Here is a 22746-nt window from a genome sequence, read left to right as displayed (position 1 = left end):
AACAGTGGGAGACTTTGATAGTAATGGGATGTGCAGGTTTTCCCACAGGGGCCATTTCCCCGGGATCTAATGTAGGTATCTGGCAAAACGAGAGTGAGAGGCGCGTCTACAAATACAAAGAAAGGAAATGGTGCAACCGGTGGCGAACAAAGAGAGATATGTTACAAGGAGAGAAACAGAAAAACAGAAAAGAAGCCAAGGCCGAACTTGCCCCCCAACAAACTCAGTCGCGGTTGACCTTTCTCGCACAGCGCTTCTTCTCGCCCGGGAACTTGGTCATGCGCGGCGTGAGCCTGCGGCGGCGGTGGGCTGCCGCGGGTGCCTCACCCTTGGCTGCGCCGTCGCCCTTGGACCCGCCCTCCCCGCCAGCCTCACCACCGGCCTCTCCCCCTTTGCCTTTCTTGCCCTTGCCTTGGGCATCGTCACCTCCCTTGGCCTTCTTTCCTTTGCCTCCGCCATCGTCTCCGCCCTTGGCCTTCTTTCCTTTGCCTCCGCCGTCGTCTCCGCCTTTGGCCTTTTTGCCCTTGCCCTCGCCGTCGTCTCCGCCCTTGGCCTTCTTTCCTTTGCCCTCGGCATCGTCGCCGCCTTTGCTCTTGGCCTCATCACCGCCCTTGCCCTTCTTGCCTTTGCCCTGGGCATCGTCACCACCTTTTGCCTTCTTGCCTTTGCCTTCGGCCTCGTCTCCACCTTTGCCCTTCTTGCCCTTTCCATCGTCCTTGCCCTTGGCCTTGCCCTCGGGGGGAGGCGGAGGCGGGGGAGGCGCCGCGTCGCCACCATCCTTTGCGGGCGGCGGCGGCGGTGCAGCACCATCCTTGGCCGGTGGTGGGGGAGCTGCTCCGTCTGCTCCATCCTTGGCTGGCGCAGGCGGCGCTTGCTGCTGTCCACCCTCGCCGCCGCCGCCGCCGCCGCCGTCGCTGGCAACCGGAGCGGCGGCGCCGCCTGCGTCTTCGCGCTTGATTATCGCCAAGATCTCGTCGTAGAGGTCGGCCTCGCGGGCTGCTAGGCCGTAGGAGCTGGCGCCGCGGAGGCTCCTGGAGATGGCGGGCAGGGCCGTCGCGAGGAGGAATGCTGCAAAGGTTGGGGGACGCATTGTGTAATTTTTCTGGGACGGGGCGGATAGACTGCGTTGTCGGTTGCTCTAGTTTGTCTCGAGGTTTTGGTGGTAAACAACAGCTGCAGGATGGTTCAGGCTGGTGCTTCCCGAGATGCAAAGAAGGAACCGAACTGGTGGATCCGTTGTGATCTTATAGACTTTGGGACAAGCACAGAAAGATTGCATGTTTGCTGGTCATGTATAATAATTCTGTGGGAGCAGCATATTGCACCTAATAATTCCGTCGGTGGCGCGGCCTCCCAAAACCCCGGTAAATAAGATACTGTCACAGGGAGAGTGAAAGTTGAAGGGATGATCCGCCTGCTCCGCTTGGTGCTAGTCATAATGGGACTGGCCAGGAGAGAGTGGATGGCCGGCCACCCACGCATCACTCATTACTTTCTTTTTCTTTGCCTCTATATTTTCAATCCGGCATAGTCGCGTGTGAGTTTACACAAGGTATACTCGGGGCAAGGTATTCATTAGCAACAAACAGGGCGGCAGGCACAACTCCCGGATCTGGCATTAAATGATAAACAAGATCAATCGATGCCAAACTGGGCTCGCAGTAAAGAGCATATGCATAGCGTAAACGAGGGAAATCTCATATCTGTGAGGCGACTTGGCAACAGTCACGTTGGTGCATCAATCTGGAACAGGCACAGCCACGGTTCTTTATTATACAGGTACAGGATCTGGACAAGTCCCCGTTTCGTCGCTTCATCCAGAAAGTGGCGCAAACTAAAAAATCCAACAGAACGCTTGCCATGTTCGTCGCAAGTTGGGATGACGTGGTGACGTTGAAGCAGATGCTGTCGCATTAGATAATCGGATAGATCTTGGTGTCACATGATAACAAGCGCTCAGTCGGTGTTGGGAGCACGATAAAAGCTATGCAACGCACTTTAGCCTAAATACCACTACCCAATCTAATAAAGTGTTTTCCATATCCGCAAAGTCTCTCGTAGCGAGGCCATGCGGGTATTTGGCAAATAAAACATGGCCAGATGGGACGTATGGTCCAACTTACATCTTCAGCCTCGTTACTATCCCTTATACCTTTATTCATCATTTATATATATACACCTGAATCAAGCAGATATATACCTTGGGCATCATTTGCTCGCACACGTTGACAAAAGGAGGTTGTACAGTCCCTCAAGGCGCACTGTACGTACTTGGATTGCTGACGGCGTTGCATGGCCACCTTTTTTCATACAGTATTTGACGTAAAAATCCTTGAGGAACTTGCGAGATTCCTCTGCTTTCAGCCCTACAACGTCAAATATAACATTCAACAGCACCGTAAGTGGATTCATCCAGCAGAAATTGGAGAAGTATCGCCTGTGAGAAGGGGAACACAACACCTATCAAAAGTTAACAAACTTCTCGGTGTCAATCTTTCAATTGCTATAATTTTGAAACACATTGAAATTGTGAGCTGTAAGCGACGGGGCTTCGACCCAAACCCACAATCAAAGCTCTTTATAAAAGTCGGACGGCCTTTGACATCATCTTGCAATTTTGACAAAACCTAACGTTGTGGCACAGTTTTCTCTCTCTTTAATTACGCCATGAGCTTTTGAGCTTATCACTTTCTCGAACTTTACGCTGTAAACGCTGGCGACTATTTAAATGCAAACAAAGACCCGATTAATACGTTAAATCAAAATGTGATGTCAGCAGGAAGATTGTAGGAATACACCATTTTTATCATATCCAGCCCGCAACTCAATTAGAAGTTCCCCATACGCACATATAATTTCATGAATTAGGCAACCCAAGCCTGAACTGCTGGAAACCAAGTTCCGGACAGACTGCGGCTAAAAATTTAAAAAATAATAACGGGTGGCAGATATTTCGTGCTTGGTTTGCATTCCTTGTATATATGTGTATACATGTGTATATAAATGGCACTATAATTTCAACAAAGCCGGGACAATTATTCGGGAACACGTCCGGTATTACCCTAGAATTGTTTGAACCCAATTAGCCGCGAGAACCAAAACCGGGTGGTCGTCTACTGGTCAAGTGGTTCTCTTGGACAGGCCCAGAAACTAACTTTCCTCCCACCGCGCGCGAGGCCTGCGTTCTTTGACCGAGCGAGATCGGCTTCCATGCAGGGGTAACTGAGAATAATCGGGGAAAGTCAGTCAACCAAGCCAAGGGGACTATGTGGTCAAGAACGAAGAAGCAATTATCGAGACGGTTTCATGTGCCGGGCATGAGAAAATGTAACCGGCTGGAACGAATCGGGTATTAAGGGCTCGATGGGCCCACCCAGGGGAACGCCTCCAGCGCCGTGCGGGGGTGAGATTTGCTGATTGAAGCATAAATTCGTTGCCGCCATCAAATTTACCAAAGGCGCGTCTGAAAGTCCCTAGACTTGCTCTTTTAATGATGGTGACTCCATAAAATAAAAGGGCCGCCGTCGAGTACTGTCCATATCAATCCCGACCTTTGGGCCTTGGCTTGCAGGATGTCTGGAAGGGTCAGCTCCTGACAAGGAGAAACGCACCCGTGGTAGTGATTCTGGGTTAGAAATCAACAAGTCCGGAACACACGGGTCGGGTTTTGAAGTTTTTCTCAACTCGATAGATAAGAGCAGCGTTGAACGCAGTCAACAACAACCATAAAAACCGATTGACGTCATTGGGAATCAATCATATTTGGGTGCAGGGGAGACGATACCTCGCATCAACATGTACGGCCCGTCAGATAGAACATGGCCTCGCCCACCCAAGCAGGGAGCACCCTAAACATGCAGACAGACCAGCAAGTAGCAGCTGAACGCTTCATATTCCCCCCAACCGGGCACATCGTTTCGATTTTTTTGTTTAGCTCTTTTTCTTGGAGAATTGCACCCGTTGTAGCATGCGCATTTGACTAACACCAGCGATCGGTGCAGCAAATTAACAAATCGGACAATGAGCCGACGGCCGAAGCTGCCCGATACTCCAAATGATGGTTTCGTATACACACAATCCCAAAAATATGTATCAGATCAACAGACTTTAATCAACTTTATCGCTCATCCCTTCACTCCCCAAACCCAGAAATCCCCAACCCAGACGTCCTCTTGGCCTCCTTGCCGCTCTGGCTATCGCCGCTCGGCACGCGACTGTGGCCCCTGTCGCTGCCACCGCTGGCGGCGCTCAGCGCGCGGCTGTTGGCGCCGCTGGTGCGGCCCCTGGCGACGACCCACTTGAGCCGCAAGCCGGCCTTCCACTCCTCCAGCTTCATCACCGCCGCCGGCGCCGACGAGTCCCCCACGCCTCCGCCGCCGCCACCAACAAGAATCTCCCCGGCCTTGAGCTCCCGCTCCAGGGGCGGCACGGCCAGCCACGCGTGCTCGGCGCTGCACACGCACGACCCCTTGCCCTTGGTGCCGGCCTTGACCAGCGCGAGGCAGGGCGTGCAGAACTTGCAGTCGAGGCAGACCTTGCACACAAACAGCTCCTCGGCCGGCTCCAGCCTGCGCAGGCAAAAGTCGCACACGGGGTTGGCGCCCGCCACGCCGCCGTAGCTGCCGCCGCCGCCCGCGAAGCCGCCGTGCTGGCCTCCGCCGCCGTCCTCGTCCTCGTCCGTCAGCATCCAGGCGGGGTCAAAGACAAAGGGCAGCACCAGGTCGCGTCCTTTTCTCCTCGGCGAGGGCGACATGGAGGGACTCGTGCGGGGCGAGCCGGACCCCGAGTTGTGTCGATGCGGCGAGGCGGCCGAGGATCGGCGGTGTGGTGAGACCCCGGCCGCGAGACGCGACGAGCCCCCTCCCGGACTGTCCCTCCTCGGCGCGTCGGGACGCGCAATGACCACGCCTGGCCCGATAGGCGGCGTGGCCTTCCCCTTGCTGCCGCCGAGGGTTGGGCTCAGTGTTCCAGCGGCCTTCTTGGCGACGCCGGGGCTCTTCCTGTCGGTGGTGGGCCTCCTAGACGACACCCACAGCGCCCTGGCGTTGGCGTCGTCCCCGGCCGCGAGCAGCGTCCTCTGCAGGTTCCGCACAGCGACGGCGTCGTTTTGCGGCTCGTCGTCCTCGAGCAGCTCCAGGCTCTCCATGACCCTCAGCGCAGCCAGCCTCCGCATCTTGGACAGCCACCGCTCGCGATCCTCGGTCAGGTTCTTGGAGCAGCCCTGCATTCTGTAAAGCACCATCAGGTAGACGGCGGCCTCGTTGAACTCGAGCCCGGCGGCCCGCATCCTCGCGCCGTCCGACGAGTCGCGGAACAAGCCGTTGCGCTTCGCCATCAGGACCCCCAGCTTGCCGATCCACGGCGACACGGCGGCCCAGCTGGTGAGGGACGGGTCCGCCGCCAGGGCTCGCGCAAAGTAGGCCCTGGCGAGCTGCGCAAACGCCGCGACGTGCTCGGCCCGCACGCCCATGCTGCCGCGCTGGGGCTTGAAGGCCGGCGAAAAGAGCGCCGTCTCGTGCAGCGTGATGGCGTCGTTCACCATGGCGGGCGAGCAGAGGTAGACGCGTCCGAGGCAGTTGAGCAGGTACAGCTCGCGCCAGGCGTCCTGGGCGTCACGCGCTGCCGCCACAGCCCGCACGTATCGCTCCGCCATGGCGGCCGTGTCATCCCTGCGGGCCGCCGCTTCGGGTAGCCAGAGGCTGATGACTCCGTCGGGGACCTGAGAGAGGAGGAAGGACACGAAGCGGCTGTCTCCACCGTCTCGCGTTGTGTACCTGGCATCTAGCTCGCGGGCGAGGGTCAAGAGGCCGTCGAGCTGGGAGTGCGAGGCCACGATGGAGGCGTAGGCTGCCTCGGGCTCAAAGGGCGGCCGGTTATCTCTAAACAGGTCCGACATTGCTCGCCTGGCGTTGCCCAGTGCCTTGTCCACATCTCCCAGCCGGTTGTAGCACTGGGCAATCTGTCGTAGGCTCTGGTACAGACGCCACTTTGCCGACTCGACGTGGCGTCTTGTCCGACGGGTCGCCAGCACTGTCGAGGTGGTGGAGGCGGTCGTGGCAGAGGAGAAGGAGGAGGCGGGCGTCATGGTAAAGCTGTGTGCTGCCGAAGAAATCTTGGAAAAGGAAGCCGAGGGCGTCATGGACTCGGGGTCCGTCAAGTCAATGTGCAGCGCCTGGGACAGGTTTTGCACCTCGACGGCCTCGGCAATCAGGTGCAGGCGGAGGGCCCGCGCGTAGTCGCCAGACATGGAATGGCACAGTCCAATACGCCCGCAGCTCTCGCCAAGGTCGTCGTCGACGGACAGCGCGGTCTGGAAATACTGCAGCGCGCGGTTGTGCAGGCCCACGTTGAGCAGCGTGGACCCGATTCGGCGGTACCAGTGGCCCGTGTTGCTCTTGGTGGATATGTGCGCCCTCGCCCACTCTGCCGCCTTGTCTACGCGCATCTCAAAGGTGATGTCTCCCCAGTGGTGCTCCGAGTCGGACCAGAGCGACGAGACCGGGTCTTCGGACATGAGGGCAAGCACCTGAACGACACCGAAACAGAAGAGCGTTGGCATGTAGGTCACGAAGCCCTCCTCAACCCAGGCGCGTGCAAACACGGTGCCCATGGGCTCAAGCATGATCACCTGGCTCCTGGAGGCCGCTTCCGCCCAGGCTTTGTCCTCGGCGCTGAGCTGGGATGTGACTTGTGGGTCTGCAAGCCAGGACTGCACGCACGCAATATTGCCGTCCGTCCAGATGTCGAGCGACTCTTCAAACAGGTTCGTCCAGGCCAGCAGCACGATGTCGTCAGTCAGCATGGTCACCAGCTCCCGCCCAATGTCGGCCTTGATGTCTTCCGGGAGGGCGTCGTGGTCCAGATCCTCGAGGTGTTCCTGCCAGTACCATGCCGCATAGCGCTGCAGCGAGAGGCCTTCGTCGTTGATGGCGCCGATGCTGACGGTGAAGAACTCGGGGTCCGTAAATATGCGCATGCAGGTCCTCAAAACGTGCAGCCGCGCATCGGTGAGCCTGAACCCGATGGCGGGAGCCTCCTTGCTGGCGCGCAGCGAGGTGGACGCCTCGTCGCGGAAGAAGTCGCGAACAGAAGCGTGTGAGAAGGTGACGGTCGTGGTGCGGCGGTTGGACGAAAACTCGATTTCCCTGTCCGCGTCGTTCTCGGCCAAGTCGGGCGAGCGGACGTTGGAAGTGACTGCCTGTTGACGGATGGCGGTGTATGCGCGGTCGGCAAGATCGGCCGTCGTCAGTCCATCCGGTCGCTCGAGGGTGAAAAAGGCCGAGAATTGGCTGCGCAGCATCTCCTCGAGGCGGAAAGGCGAATCGCCAACCTTGAGGGTCAGGATGGATTCGATCTGCTCCAGCGTGAGACCCATCTGCGCCACCGAGACCCAGCACAGAATCTCGTTGAGGTCGTTGGCCTCTTCTTGGGTGATTGATGCCGAAAAGTCCAAAACCGTCTTGGTCAGCATCCCGTTGATCTCCTTGGGGTAGGACTGCAGCGCCTCTATGACGCGCCGTGGATGCCGGGCCCGTGCCAGCTCGGCGAGCATGAATTTGGCCAGCACAAACAGCCCGTCCACCTGCGCCAGCATCGTGTCCACCACCTGCTGTTTGAACTCTGGCGTCGTCCCTCGAAGCACCCGCGTCGAGTTGACGCCTTGTTTGATGTACTGCGTGATGTCGACCCTGCTGCGCTCCGGCGTGATGTGGAGCACGCGCAAGCCCACCTCGAGGTGAGAGTTGATCGTATCAGACAGCGACGTTCGCCCCACCATGGCGATCTGCACACGTGTGCCGTTGACGGGCTGTCGGCTCAGCTCGTCCAGCAGCGAGAGGAATTCGGCCAGCTGCACTGGGTCTGCCTCGTCGAGACCATCCAACAAAATGTACACGTTCCTCCTCCACTGGTCCGGCACAAGCGGCTCGACGAGCAAGTGGCGGAACGCACTCGAGACGGTCTTGATCTCCTCACCGCCGTTGGAGACTCCCTTGAGGACCTGCTTCCCATAAAAGACGTCCTGCTCGGAGATCTGGAAGGCCATGTCGTGGAGGGCCTGCACCACGGACCGCGTCTCGGGATTGTTGTGTTTGAAGAAGAAGTATCCCAGCATGTGAGTCGTCTCTTGTTCCTCGAGCAGTCTCAAGCCCCACGAAACCAAGCGAGATGTCAGGTACGACTTGCCCGTACCGGGATTGCCGCAGATCCAGAGGAAGCGGACGTCGCCAGCGATCCATGCCTTCATCGATGGATCTTCCACGATCCAGTTGCCCGTCCCTGGCGTACGAGTACGGTTGAGCGCAAGGTATGTGTCTTCTGGATACGTGGACGGGCGGAGGATGGTTTTGAGTTTGCTGCGGTTGGAAGACAAGGCCTGTTCCTTGGTCTGGGGTTCACGGCTTTCCGTCCGAATGGTTTGCACGTTGACATCAACGCGAGAGATGATCTCAAGGAGCCGGTCCTGGTTGGATAGAGACCGTTTCACAACGGCGTTGGTCTCTGCGTTGACAAGCCTAGTCTCTGCGTCCGTCAGAACCGAAATTCGTTTGATGACATCGGGGATCGGCGAGCCCTGGCCAAAAATGCGTCGAAAGTAAGACTTCAATCGGCCGCGCTCGACCTCTTTGGTCGCCAATACCAGACACTCAAACACCGTTGCCAGGATCTCAACAACCTTGTCGTGCAGCTCAGGCGACAGCTTCTCGGAAATATAAAACTTGAGCCTCGAGGTGAAGTCGGCTAGCTGTCCGAAAAGCTCCTCGATCGAGTCGTAGACCTGCGAGACGTCCTTGGCGGCGCCGATGAGGTACACTATGGCGGCAAATATGTTCTGCGACGGAGGGAACACCTCACTGGCCGCCCCAGCCAATGCGTCGCCCACAACCTCGAGCGGCTTGCAGGCCATGGACATGGCCTCGAATAACGATTTGCGCTTTTCTCGGAAATTGCCGAAGCGCTCATTCTGTTTGTTGACGACCGTGAGAAGATCCTCGACGGTGCGGAGCGGCGGTTGCATAAAGTCTTTGAGGTCGAGTCCTGTTGACTCGGCGTAGCGGGCTTGCGCAGCAGCCAAGACTGAGCCGAATTGGCGCTGGAGGTTGCTGTCCGTTCGCACCTTGATCATTTCGATTTTTTCGTCGTTTCGCCCGTCTCCAGCTGCAGACTTTGGCGTTGGTTTTGACTTGTCCTGCTCCGAGTATTGCGGAGGATCGTCTAGGGGTATTGCTGGCCCGGCCGGCCCTGATTGAGGGTGGACCTGTGAATGTCCCGGGACGAGACTGGCGTTTGATGGAATGATGGAAATTAATTTCCAGGCAGGATGTCGGCCTAGACAGCTCCACAGCCAGACCGGCATGGACACGATACCCACTGCCGGTGTGCCGTCAAAGAGATCATGGCACTTGACCAGCTCTCGCAGCTTCGTGTCGAGAATTGAGGCGCCAGATGCCTTCTTGTTCTCTTGTGGCTGCTTGCCCCATTCGATCCATTCTTGCGCCACGGGACTCTTGGCCGCGTTGGAAAACTGTATGCTGACCAGAGCAATGCCTCCAGAACCTTCTCCGAGCGAGTCTAGCGTGTTGGTTGGAGACAACATGGATGTGGTTTCTGGGAAACGCGTCTCTCCGTTCTGCTTGGATATGGGCCGTATCGAGATGCCAGCCTGCAAACCGCCATTCGTGGTCAAGCGCTGCCAGTGTCCAATGCTGACTTCTTCAGCTCCAGCTGCAGAGGGTCTGGTCCATGCCAGCTGCATTGCAGACGTGTTGGAACCATCGGCTGACTTTGCCAGCGCCGCCGTCAAATCCCTCGTGAAGCCGGTCCTGCCATTGCCAGAAAGCACCTCGCAGCGCCCATGCCATTCGATGTCGCGATCCACAACCTGCGATGCAAAATCGCAATCCAGCACGAGCAGCACGTCGCACGTCACCAGTCGAATGCGATTCATGACCTTTTCCCATTCGATGCCGGCAAACCCTTTCTCGTCCCTGTCCATCCACAGCCCCTTTCTGTCCTTTTTCCTGTACCCCGATGGACCGCCATAGTAGAGGATGAAAAGACTGTCGCTGTTGGTCCCTTGCCTCCCATTGATGTCTCGAATGTGTTCATACACCCCGTATTGAAACTCCGCCGCCGCCGCATCCGTGCTCGGTAGGCTGATCTCGCGTACGTCGTACCCATACTTTGTCTGCAGGACTTCTCCAAGCTCCTGCCTCACCGCCGCCTCGCCCGCCCTCGCCTCCCACCCGACCATGCACGCAAGAACATTGCTGTATGGAGCCGACGAGGCGAGCGCCCGTGGCACGACGGCCTTTAACCTGTCGACCAAGTCCCGAAAGCTGGGCAGACGCGTGTGCGCGGGGCCCAGCTGTGTAATGATGCCGCTGCCTGGCGAGCGTTCGGCGCCGTAAACGCCATCTGCCAGGGTTACCGCGGCGACGCTTTCTACCTTGTGCCTGCCGTTGATGCTCTTCTTGTCGTTTTGGGCAGCATGACTGCTGCTGGCTGCCATTTGATGTTTTTCCGGAGTTCGTCCCGACAAGGCATTGTCAAAGAAAAAAAAAAAGTTTGTCAGGAATGAACAAGGACCATCCAGAATTGTTCAAAGTTGTTGGGCGTCGATCGACAATTTGTGGAGGTTACATGGGCGCCCAGAGGATGCAACCCCCCCCAAGAAATCCCCCCTTGCTCGTTGAAGAAAAGTCCCCCTGCACTAGCAGCACCGCCTGAGACACGCCCAACCAAAGAGAGTGGTTAGGTTTACCGCCAGCACGTCACGGGGTCACGTGTAGCTCCACATCTCATTGCTTTTTGATTGATTTGTGACCCCCCATCGTGGCTTTTGTCTTTTTTTCCCCCATTCGCTAACGCACGCAAAGAGGCGGTCGATCTCCGATTCGGCGAGACCAACGTTTGCAGGCTAAGATTAAAAAGAACAAAAAAACAAGAACCGAGACACGTACCCGATGCGCGCGCAGGGGATGCCTATGTGTCTGCCTCGACTGCGGATCCTGCATGCAGATTTCTGGCACCGACTGTTTTTTTTCTTTTGGTTACCGAAGCTGCCGATCGCGCTGGCAAAAAGCAAGCGGCGCCACCATGGCAATTCGGGGAATTTACCCATTAATTAGTGTCTTGCTGCTGCCTGACCTGATTCTTTAGCTTTCTGTGGCACTTGGGTTTTTTTTTTTTAAAAAAAAAAAAACCTAGCCATGACGCTCTAAACTGTTGCCGGCATCATTGTGGCAGAAAACGGCTGACCTTGATGATATATCCATCGGTCCCGAGCTTCCAATTTAGTGCAGCTATCAGCTGCTGCTTGTTAACCGCGCCGATACGATACGGATACGGTACTCCGCTTTCATGTCCGCATGTGCGTCTCCGCCGCTGCTGTTGTTGCTGTTCTTGAAATTGATGATGTTGTTGTTGCCGCTGCCGCTTTCCCTGTGAAGATGAGGCAAGACTGGTCAAGGATTTCCAATCCAACACATCCACTCTCCAGATTGATGAAAGTGATCAACTGGCAATATTTGAGTCGCTTTGCGCTGAGGGTGCGAAATATCCAGGAATTTGTGGATGTATATTAAAATTTAAAAAATCGTCGGATGCAAGAATGGCTACATCCATCACCAAACACGTCTTTCCTCTGGCTACAAGGACCCCCAGGAACAGGGAAAAAGCGTCCCGCATCACAGATTTCTCTCATTGACGAAAAGGACTCTTTGGTAAAGGCCATTGACCAATATTCAACGCAAAGGCTACAAGCTCTTGGGGGACGTTTAAGCCAGATCAACATTACATTCGACGAACTGCGAGATGTAGCCAGCAGTACCGCCTTGAAATCGGATGGCATGTTTCTCTACGCTCGCTTGGTCCTCGACTTCATCGCCTTTAACATCTTCTACTCCCTCGAGGAAGTAAAAGGGCCCATCGCCAGCCTCCCGAAAGGACTATCCGATCTGTGGAAGCACCGAGTAACAGGTGGCTGCGGATCCAAACTCCGCGATTATGCTTACCTGCCTCGTTTTCATACATTCGTCTGTGAAAGAGTAAGGTTTAACCCGAGTTTCTAAACACAAAACGTGTTGTAAGCCCTCAGACCTGATACAGAGCTAACATTTTGCTTGAAAAACGTCCTTAAAAATCTTCCGCAGCCTATACGGGAGCTAAGCTTTGCTGTTGATCGCTTCAACGCCAAGACAGCCTGCCTTAGCAAAGGTCTTGAAGTTTTTGGTCAACATAGTCAAGTTAATAAGTCCGAAAGGTACGTCCGAGTTGCCCGAGGTGTTCATGGGTTTCATTTGGTCGCCAGTGAAGGCTGGGTAGATAGTCTCCTATATATTGTCCAGTCTACCATCGTTTCAAACGACGTGATCATCCCAGCTCTTGAATTCGTGGAAAAAAATGAATGAAACTTACGGGTGCGACAACAATCGAGAGAAGACGAGTGGCAGACTCTCGGAACATTTGCAGTACATTACGACCAGTCTTGCGCCTTATCCTCGTCTCCTATCCGGCGTACTGGGAGCCCTTGGCACTAGCTCAGACAAGAAGAATGACGCTCAAAATCAAGAATTGCACCAAGGATCGCTCGCAAGACTTTTGCAGCATGACCAGATAGGGGTCATTCTTTTTTTTCGATTTACCATAACCAGCTACTTGGAGTGGGCTCAGACCCAAGAGACTAGGAGGCAATTATCTCTGCTAACAACACAGTGTAGACAGTCGTACGCTACGTGCTTGATCACGATATTATATACGGAGTTTCGACTGAAGAACTCAAGCAGTTCAAAGAACAATTCGGCTTATCGAGCTTCACATGCTGTGTTCGCTCATGCCCTTGGGCGAAACATGGGTTCGAAAATTCCAGCGAATTGGAACGACATATGATAGAGACACATGCCCAAGGATTCCGTTGTCAGGCTGCCGGATGCCAATATCCAGCATTTGCTTCAGAAAAAAGACTTTGGAAGCTCATGTGAGGGAGAAGCATCAGGAGTCTTCACAGCCAAGGGCGAATATCCGGAGCCGTGGTCAACAGAAGCCAAGAGTACCCACTATGGATATAGGATCTCAGCGACGGCAGCTGAGCAACCCAGCGATTGAAATGCCGCAACCGGGTCGGAGATCGACAAAACGCGTCTGCATGTACGTTTCCGCCACTCTATTGCAGCGATGCATAACTCCTGTCTTTTGCGTGTGCCAGACCATGGTGCTTAAATGTTTGGAGTTCGAAGACTCCTGGCGGGTTGTGAACAATTCGAATTTTCGATTCCTCGACAGAGCTAACGATTTTTTCAGGGAAACATATAGGTTTGAGATCTAAGGCGTGGGACCAGCGGCTAATATAAAATACCATTTAACCAAAGCATCGTGCCGAGTTTGCTGGATCGCCTCAAGCTGCGAATCTCTCTTGAACTGCTTTTTCTCAACTTCCACTTTTGGGTTCAGCAGACGAGCGGCCATCGCGGTTGCTGTCACTGCGGTTTGTCCGGGAGGACGAAAAGGACGAGGAGCCTTAAATCCTTCAGGAATTTCTGTCATTCTCAAACCCTTTCTATACATCCTTGACCTAGATTTCAAACTAGGGTTGGTAAACCGTAGGCTTTTTAAAGAAAGCTTCTTCAGCAGGCATTCTAGGTAGTACTTTTGTCTTTTTATAATCGTTGTTGGTGTGCAAAAAGGTGGGAAAATGGGCATGTAGCTGGCTTGGCTATTTCTGTGTATCTTGCTCGAGCTTATTGTCGAGTGCTCTTTGCACTCGACCAGCGCTTGTCTCACGAAATGGCACATCTGAAGAGGATCTGGGATGGACTGACGAAGGGTGGCTATGGGCTTAAGATGAGTAGTTCGATTTGTCCTTAAAGGGCCGTTATCATATATCGCACCGGGCTGGACCATTTTCTACCTCAATGCTACAGCATCGGGAATGATTGCACACCACCCTTGTTAACGAAACATGATTGGATCAAAACTGGTTTCTGTTTTATTGTTACTTCGCTCGTATCAAGTGCATTATATACATACCAAGCGACAGACACGTAGCATCTTATATTCAGGCTAAAGTAATATGTAGGCTGCACTTCGGTGCCTCCTCCTTGGAACCACTTTTAATCATGGGAGCCCAGGCTCGTTGGTCAAGCCTTCCCAAGATTCTAGAAGCTCGAAAGGCTCTCCAACTTCATTGGCTTTGGAGAAGCGAGAAGAAAAACAAAGCAGTTGTGCAATGGATATCGGAACACCAGCATTGCGCATTTTGGAAAATTCCATGCGAAGTCATACTACACAGGAGACAGAGGAACAAAACGCGTACCCGTAAAGGAGGGTTATACACCGTACATGAAGTTTAAGTTATAGATAAAGAAAGTAAAAATGGGGAGGGAAATAATGCGCGATTGGCCACTAACCGGCGCTGTGGCAATTGTGACAATATAAAATATAATGCACGCATCTTTCAGGAAGATGCAGAAATGTTTGAGGTACATATCTCCGATTGCATTAAAGTAAAATAAGCAATGCAGACGTTGCAGTTGGAGTTAGGAATGGTGTGGTATAGGAAAAGTGGCTAGGGTACTGTACATCTACGTTATTTAAAAATAATTTGCACACAATCCATGCAATTGGTTTAATATCACAGGTTATTTTGATATATTATTCTTAGAATATAAAGAATGGGACAGTACGTCCAGCAAAGCTTTAAATTATATCGTATGAGGATTAGGCTTCCAAACCTGCTTTTAAAATCACCACTCCATCCCACCAGCCAGGCCGTTACCAGGTTTAGCCGCACTGGGCTAGGAGTTAAATGGAAGGGCCTACTAACCCTGGATTTAGCGGTGTTTCTTAACTTGTCGTTAATTGAGGTTTTCTCCCTTCTCCTTGGTTCAAAATTTTCGTTAATAGCGCCTAATATATCAAAGTTCTCCAGTGTATACCTGGCCGAGATAATTATTAACCCCGGTAAAACCGTTAAATTACCCGTATAATTATTGCGGAAATACGACAAATATCGGCCACGAAGGCATTCGTAAAGAAGCATTACGTAAATAGACAAACCGGTACGATTAAATAACCCGAACGATTATAAAATTGTTGAAAGCCGGCCCGATTTGCAAATCGTATTCGAACTTAACATAAACCAAAACCCGGACCGCCAAAACGGCCCCGGAAACCTTATTATAACATTTATTTGCTTCGCGTCCCGTACGGTTAACGGCCGCAGGATTAAGTTTTCGGTTATTAATAGAAATTCAACATATTATTACAACTGTCTCGGCCAGGTATGTATTGGAGAATTTTGATATATTAGGCGCTAGTAACGAAAATTGTAAATGGAATAGGAGAGAGAAACTACAATTAACAGCTCGCAGGAAAAAACCCCTTAAGTCTGGGATTAATAGGCCCTTTGCAGACCCTGGGCTTAGCATAGCTGGTAAGTGGAATGTGAAAGGGGAGGGCGGTGGATTTTTCTCATAATATATAAAATATATATATATAACATTGTGCTCTTTTTATAGAAATTTAATATCCTTTCACGTGAAAACTTGCAAACATCGTTATTTTCTCCCATGAAAATTACAATAGCAAATTTCTATAAAAGGAGCCGCCGGAGCTATTTTGTACAGGAAATCCTTTGTTTTACACCACCGCAGACACACATATATACATATATATACACTTTCCACCATTTAGTGCAAACCATCTTTTTAACTGCTTATTTCTTTCCACTATTTTGCTGCTTGCAACAAAGTCTCCAACACCCAGCCGAAAAAAAAAGTTAAAATGAAGTTCTCTACCACTATTTTTACCGCTTTTACCGTCACCGGCGCCAACGCTGACTTATGGAACGTGCCGGGAAATTATACTACCAATGCAGAGCTCCAGGGATATTTCCGAGCTTTCCCTGGATGTGTTGGGCATTGTTCAGCATGGTATCAATCTCCAGCTGGCGGTAGCCGAACGGACACCGGCGCCATTCGCATGATTTGCGAGACTAGATGCAGGGCCATATTTGGGATGTTTTAACAGTGATAAATGGCGTCCCCTATTTATCCTTGCGCGGCAGCCCTGGTAGTATTACGCAATTATACCTCGCCTTTCCATACGTCAAAAGGCTCCCAGGAAAATTAGTTAAAGCGTTAACTTTAAGATTCTATTATACTTGGATTAAGGTAAGGCGAATTGGTTGTCAAGTTCATGGAATTAAAAATAGAGAGACAAGCTAATAATTGATTTTTTCCAGGTGTTTACGGTGTAAATAGCAATGTACGCGCGGTTTAGCAGTTATTTGAAAACCGCACGTATCCACGCACACGTTCGGCATTATTACCACCTGTCTTTTTAGTAGCTTAGTTAAAATGAATTATATTATTCCATATAATTAAACGTATTTAATCACGAGAGCTTGGAAGCTTAAAGACACATGACATGGTGGTGTAAGGTTGGGTTTCTTGGCATTTTATAGTAAACTTCATACAGGCTGTCACGCGTCGGTATAAAGAACCATGGTTACCTAAGTAATTGTGATTTTATTCGCATGCGTCCTAGACCCGCCAAGTCCTGCAGGTCCTGAAGCTTGTCCATAGGCTATGTGCTACAGTACTTTTACAGCGACAAAAAGAAAGGTTCAAGTCGCATATCGGAACATGTAGCGACATTGACCACCTAGAGAGTTGGTCTATTGGTCTGGAGCATGCCCTTTTTCTATCCCGAGACTGTGGTTCTTGACTTGTTTCCACTTGTAGCATCTCAGCAAACTTTCGGTTATCCAAGTCTTTTGTGGAGCATCGTATCATCACCTTCACACATCTTTCAAGCGAAGGGAAATACAGGATTTGTTTACATATTTCGATCAATTATGTTTGGGGTATCAATAATACAGTTGGAAAAAATAGATAAAGAAAAGGACAAGGGTCAGAATTGCTGCAAAGAATATAGAAGTGTTCCGTAAAGTGGGCCTCAGTTCGAATCGTTTGTGCAATATCTTTGGAAAATCGTAGCTCGGGGAGCCAACAAATCCAGACAGCGGGACAGATGACCAAGAGAGCGCACGGATCTAGGCACAAGTTGTCCCCGAATTTGAGCTACAATAATATTCAATATAATGGATAGATAGCATCTAGGCTAGAGCCTGTGAGAATAGAATGATATTTAGAATGTACTACCTCAATAATCATCCCCATTCTCTTTATCGTAAAAGAGTGTTACCGGCGCGGCTCATAACACGAGAGCGCAGTGGAGGTGTGCAATATTACACTGAGGCTGGGGTGGAGCAGTTTTGTTGGGAAAGAAATCTTACCAAGTGCCGAGCGGCACTTTGGATTCACTCCAGTGACCATGTGAATAGCCTCACTGGGGTGAGCCACCCTTTGCTTATACCCAACGACGCAGCCACCCGCGACACAATGCACTGCACTTGACAACACTCCCATGTGCAGTGCAAACAAGATCCACTGCGTTTCGCTGCGCTACTATTCCTGGTCGCACCAACCAACGGAGGGTTTCAGACCTCTCTGAATGTCAGCTTGGGGCTCGCAAAAGCGGTGCGAGAGATTATCGTTTTGTACCCTGCTGGAGGGAGGGCGTGGTAGAACCACACGGCCAAGTCCTTCAAGCCGTACAGTCTAGAGAACGGTCTGCGGCCTTCTCTAAACAAGAGCCTAGGTATATCACGGCAGGGGTTACATACAGCCACGGTATACGTTTCAAGCTTTGCCATTTTGACACTCCGTCCCAGCTCTTTGTTTTGTCAGTCTGAATCTGGGGTAGTAAGCTTGAATTTATAATCCCATGGCAAAGGGCCCGCAAAATGTGAGAGCAATATATGTAAAAGAGTGTGTAATATATATGGTAAACTCGGAGGGGCTCAAGAGTTTTCCATGTAAAACCACGGATTCGTTTCGCCAAGACATTGGTTCCAGGAAGCGTCTTCGAAACCCATCTCCAACAAAATATCTCTTGCTAAATCATAATCAACCTTTTTAGAGGTGGTGTGAACCCAGACTCCGTTGTTGTCAGAGACCGGTTGAAACTTGTCATAGCCTGTATCCCGCCAACGGCGCGTATCTTTTGCCGTTGCAAAAGCGTTTGCAATGGCCTTATTTTGAGGCCCCTTCTCGGAGTCTAATTGGTAGCGTGTTTTAAAAATTACATAGAATCCTGCAGGATTATACTCATCGATCTCTTTTTTCTTGGCAGCCACAGATAGGGCGGCAATAAGGACTGAGCAAATTAAAATGGAGGAGACCATCTCAATTGGTGGTGGCTTATATCTGGGATAGAATAACTTATGCAAAAGAAGTTGAACACTTTTTTTCCCTTCAAAAAATGGTTTTGATAGTGGAATTGCGTTGGAAGAGAACGAGAAAGGTGCGCCAAAACATTTGTCCTGACTTGGGATGGGAGGGCTGCTTATTATTTATAATATCGTATATTGCAAACTACCCATTATTACCGAATTAATTTTGCTATCATTTTATTTATAGACTGACTTAATTACCCACCCGCCTAACACTATTGCGCATTAATAATTGGGCCACTAAATAATTATTTGTTTTCCCCGATATATATTATTGATTATCACTTGGAAATACTTCTAAAAATAACCTCCTGCTTACATTAGTATTTAAGTTGCAATTCCACAATTTACCGGCTGGGCCTGTACCAGGGCAGCCCGCTGATATTACACTTTTTCTAGCAGGATTCGCCGAACAGAAATACCGCCGGCAAAAACAAAACTATTATCATCGGGAAACAACCATATCAATTATATTTGGAATCTGATAAATATGTAACACGTTTATAATATATGAAAGAATTATTCTTAAATTTATTTTGCTGCAATCAAGATTTAAATTTTGATCGATTGACATATTTATATAAATCCGACCATAATTTTACTACCATTCCTCGTTTCCTATGCCATCTGCAAGTTTATTTGTGCTTTAACCCGGAAGAACACTTTGAACCTCTCTAACCTAATTAAGAAGTAGAAACAGTTCAGACCAAGTATCAGCGCGATACAAAGGGGGCTGATAAACTAGACACGCAATATTGAGAAATATATTTTTCACATCCAGAATAACTTGGTCCAAACACCCACACACGAGCGAGTTCTCCCGAATAGCCGAGAGGAGGCCGCTTCCATAAAGACCACTTTACCTTTGATAAAAACATAGCGGAAGATGAGAGGATGTTTAAACTCCAGGACTTGAAAGTGTTTCAGCCAGATTTACAATCGTGGTACACCGAGAAATCATCAAAGTCATTCCGCTTTTGTCCGTTCACCTCAAAAGCCGCAACGGTGCGTAATTATCATTTCTGAACCTCGGAGGTAATTTACACTACTTACAATCTCAGCTTTTATAAAGGAGGCAAACGACGAACAAAGGACTGACAAAAACAAGGAAATCTGGGAATTTAAGGGGCAAGTGGTCTGTGGCCAGAGGCAGCTCTTCTACAATTTTCACGAGCAGAAATCCACCTTGTCAAGAGTTCACCCTCTTGGGCGTGGTAATCTACAATAAGCGTCCTCGAGCTGGGTAGCACCGTGTAATCAGCTAACTGTAGTCTACTGCTAAGAGAAAAGCTTGGCCTATCAATAGGTGATATTGGTAAGACGTGGAAAGGGACACTGGCAACCAAAGAAGAAAATGTCTTCGCGACTGTGAAATTCCAAAACACGGGCATTACTGAGTCAAGTAGTGTGCTATTCAGTCAATAGCTGAGGCTGCAAGGTTCCCCGTGGCTGTAATGTGGTAAAACTGCGATGACTTTCCACGCGAAAGCTTCTTGTAGAACATAGCACCTACTCTTTTGAAGCTTGTTTACAGAGGATACGGAATGAAGGGGCTACTACTTCTTCTCTTTTTCTCATTTTTCCTTTTTACTTTCTGCCTTCACACCTACCATTGGTTAATTTATCACAGAACAACCCGGGGGACTGAAGTCGTACGGCTGTTTATTATGGTTCACGTGACACTACTTGGGTTTTCTCGAGATAGGTTACTTTATGGGTGGGTACCTTGGTACCTATCGAGGATGTGGGTTGCGAAAGCGGGGTTAACGACGACATGCAGTTGACAAATGGAAACAATTGATGAATAGCGCATCAAACCCGGCAAATAACCGCACACGGTGGCACGGCGGAGATTACCGAGTCGTATTGATATCTAAAATGAACCAGGGAAACTTGATCTACACAGGTGCGGCCGAAAATATGTCAGCCAGTCGAGACAGCAATCACTTCAAAGGTTGACAATTTTGGCCGCTGGACAGCTACCCAATACTGCGCACCCCATCTCGCCGGGATTGCCACTACACTCGCAATCGCGTACGTCTTGTACGCCCTGATCGTGCTTCCCCTTGCGGCATCACCGCTGCGTGCCATCCCAGGACCCAAGGCCTACGCGGCGACCAGATGGCGGCTCGCCTGGGACGACTACCGGGGCGCGAGGACCCGCGTGATCCACAGCCTGCACAAGCAGCACGGCAGCGCGGTGCGCATCGGCCCCGGCGAGGTGTCCTTTTCGTCTCTCTCGGCGCTCCGCACCATCTACGGGGCCGGCTCTGGGTTCGAGCGCACCAACTTCTATCGCATGTTTGACGTCTACGGGCGGCAAAACCTCTTCACCTTTGCCGGGGCCAAGAAGCACGGCGAGAGGAAGAAGGTGCTCGCCCACGCCTACGCCAAGAGCGTTGTCTTGGCGGACGGCTCGGTTGCGAAGCCGCTGATAGAGAACAATGTCAGGAGGTTCTTGGAGCTCATTGAGCGCGAGAAGGAAGCGACATCGAAGATCTTTGACAGCCTGCATTGGTTCAGTCTCGACAGCATCACTGGCTTCCTATATGGTGACCAGCATGGTGGCACTCGTGCTCTGCGGGGCGACCGGGCAGACAGGGCAATGCTGGACGATATCCGTGACCCCGCCAGGAGAAAACTGACCTGGTTTGCTTTTCATCTGAAGTTGTATACCAAGTGGCTGTACTCCCAGACGGGCCTCTTGGAGAAGACGATCAATGTCTTGGGTCTGCTGCCCATGTCGAAGCCAACCACCTACACGGCTATTAGAGCACACGCTCTAAAATCGTGCGTGGCGTCTGAGGCAGAAACCAACGAGACTAACGTAACAGTTGACAAAGCTTCCTTTATTATGTCCAAGCTATGGGCATACAGCAAGTCCGAAAAAGAGCCCAGAATGGACAGGCTCGATATCGCATCCGAGGCAGCTGACCATTTCCTTGCTGGCATCGACACAACCAGCGATACACTGATGTTTGCCATTTGGGCCCTCTCCCTGCCGGAAAACAGACGCTGTCAAGAACGGCTGATTGCAGAGATCGACAGCATGTCACCGGAGTTGTTCAACCAGGGAACCAAAGCACTCGGCAGTGCGGTAGCGGCCGCCGAGGTCGCTGACCGGCTTCCCTATCTCAACGCAGTCATCAAGGAAACCTTGCGGCTCTTTGCACCCATTCCCGGGTCGGAACCACGCTCGATGCCAGTCGATACGACAATAGACGGATACCGAATCCCTGCTGGGACGGTGGTAAGCATGTCGCCGTACACGCTGCATCGTAACGAGGACGTGTTCCCACAGACGCTCGAGTTTCGACCAGAGAGGTGGCTCGGCGAGCTGGGGGATCTCGTCGAGATGAAAAAGTACTTTTGGGCCTTTTCCAGTGGCGGCCGGATGTGTATAGGCGTACAGTACAAATCGATCCCCACCCCTTGTTTATAGATCCCCACCGCTTGTTTATATCACACGCATATCTTATCACTAACAATGGGGCTGCACTGTACGCAGCTTTGCCATGGCCGAGATGACGACTCTTTTAGCAAGTTTGTACAAGCACTACAGTACCTGCGAGCAAGAAAGACAGAAAGGATCAAGTCCTGCAATCTCCAGCCGGTTCGAGCTATTCTATGACGAGAGGTTCACGCAGATTTCAGTGAGTCGGAACAAAACATCCCTGCCTTTGCGGCTACGGACGGTCCTCTTGCTGACTGTTTCGTCAAGGAGCATGCCTGCTATATTGACTTCAAAAGGCGCACGCATTAGTGGTCCCCTTGAGGATATTTGTACACCAAGCAAAGTCGAGGTATCATCTTAGGCACAGTACCGACCGAGATGTTTATGGAGAGACAGGCAGCAGCGGCGAAAACACGACCTCCAATTCTCGACGGTCTGGCGCCCTTGAGCACAAATTTTACCACGCTCCATTGCCTCATGTGGTTATGAATGACAAGATCCTTCATCCTTCAGAGGATATTTGCTATTTAGTCCATCGGACAGGGAAAACCATGAAAGACATACCTCCATAAACAAAAAAATTGAAAGGCGCGAATTTCGCTTGAGCCCCATATTTTATGTCAATCGGTAAACTATTGGTTTTAATGCACAGTAAGTAACTGTCCCGGGTTAATGCATGTAGATGCATAACAATAAGAACTTGTGCGCCGATTTGATACAGGTGCTCGATAAGCTGCTAGCGGATTATATGCAAAGGCTTTACCAAGTAAACAAATAAACCCATATTTCTAATAATCTCCGAAAGTGTTTGCTTTTGTTTTCGAATCTTTGGTACAGGCCTGACCCTTATATATCGGGGCCCGAGGCCCATGCGATTCGTGGAACCGGGACCCGCGCTAAAAATAGCACAGAATGAATTAACGGCAGCTGCCGAGTAATACGGGTCTGGCATTAATTTTATAAATATATAAATCATGCTATTTTGTAAAGGTTAACC

At 51.2% G+C, this 22746-nt stretch overlaps 6 protein-coding genes across 6 annotated transcripts; 3 read left to right on the top strand and 3 right to left on the bottom strand.

Moving 5' to 3' along the window:
• Positions 1-223: 223 nt before the first annotated feature.
• On the bottom strand, positions 224-1090 carry MGG_13374 (uncharacterized protein; the record flags this gene model as incomplete). The annotated part of the gene is made up of 1 exon (XM_003711244.1): positions 224-1090. The coding sequence occupies one exon, from the start codon at positions 1088-1090 to the stop codon at positions 224-226; it is 867 nt and encodes a 288-aa protein (XP_003711292.1).
• Positions 1091-2092: 1002 nt separating this feature from the next.
• MGG_16621 (uncharacterized protein) lies at positions 2093-2776 on the top strand (the record flags this gene model as incomplete). Its single annotated transcript, XM_003711243.1, has 4 exons — positions 2093-2107; positions 2248-2263; positions 2315-2398; positions 2645-2776. The coding sequence occupies 4 exons, from the start codon at positions 2093-2095 to the stop codon at positions 2677-2679; spliced, it is 150 nt and encodes a 49-aa protein (XP_003711291.1). The 3' UTR covers positions 2680-2776.
• Positions 2777-3873: 1097 nt separating this feature from the next.
• MGG_07408 (NACHT and TPR domain-containing protein) lies at positions 3874-10626 on the bottom strand. Its single transcript, XM_003711242.1, has one exon. The coding sequence runs from the start codon at positions 10508-10510 to the stop codon at positions 4133-4135; it is 6378 nt and encodes a 2125-aa protein (XP_003711290.1). The 5' UTR covers positions 10511-10626; the 3' UTR covers positions 3874-4132.
• Positions 10627-11369: 743 nt separating this feature from the next.
• On the top strand, positions 11370-12619 carry MGG_15196 (uncharacterized protein; the record flags this gene model as incomplete). Its single annotated transcript, XM_003711241.1, has 4 exons — positions 11370-11549; positions 11694-12047; positions 12153-12262; positions 12472-12619. 4 exons carry the CDS (start codon positions 11370-11372, stop codon positions 12617-12619), a joined length of 792 nt encoding a protein of 263 aa, XP_003711289.1.
• A 701-nt stretch (positions 12620-13320) lies between these two features.
• Positions 13321-13899, bottom strand: MGG_16620 (uncharacterized protein; the record flags this gene model as incomplete). Its single annotated transcript, XM_003711240.1, has 1 exon — positions 13321-13899. One exon carries the CDS (start codon positions 13897-13899, stop codon positions 13321-13323), a length of 579 nt encoding a protein of 192 aa, XP_003711288.1.
• Positions 13900-20070: 6171 nt separating this feature from the next.
• MGG_07406 (benzoate 4-monooxygenase cytochrome P450) lies at positions 20071-22459 on the top strand. The gene is made up of 4 exons (XM_003711239.1): positions 20071-20201; positions 20275-21706; positions 21804-21948; positions 22017-22459. Exons 1-4 carry the CDS (start codon positions 20096-20098, stop codon positions 22056-22058), a joined length of 1725 nt encoding a protein of 574 aa, XP_003711287.1. The 5' UTR covers positions 20071-20095; the 3' UTR covers positions 22059-22459.
• The last annotated feature ends 287 nt before the right edge of the window (positions 22460-22746 follow it).

Source organism: Pyricularia oryzae, chromosome 3 (genome assembly GCF_000002495.2).
Source record: "Pyricularia oryzae 70-15 chromosome 3, whole genome shotgun sequence".
NCBI lineage: Eukaryota > Fungi > Ascomycota > Sordariomycetes > Magnaporthales > Pyriculariaceae > Pyricularia > Pyricularia oryzae.
The sequence above is the reverse complement of the archived record's forward strand: the minus strand, read 5'-3'. Positions and strand labels throughout refer to the sequence as shown.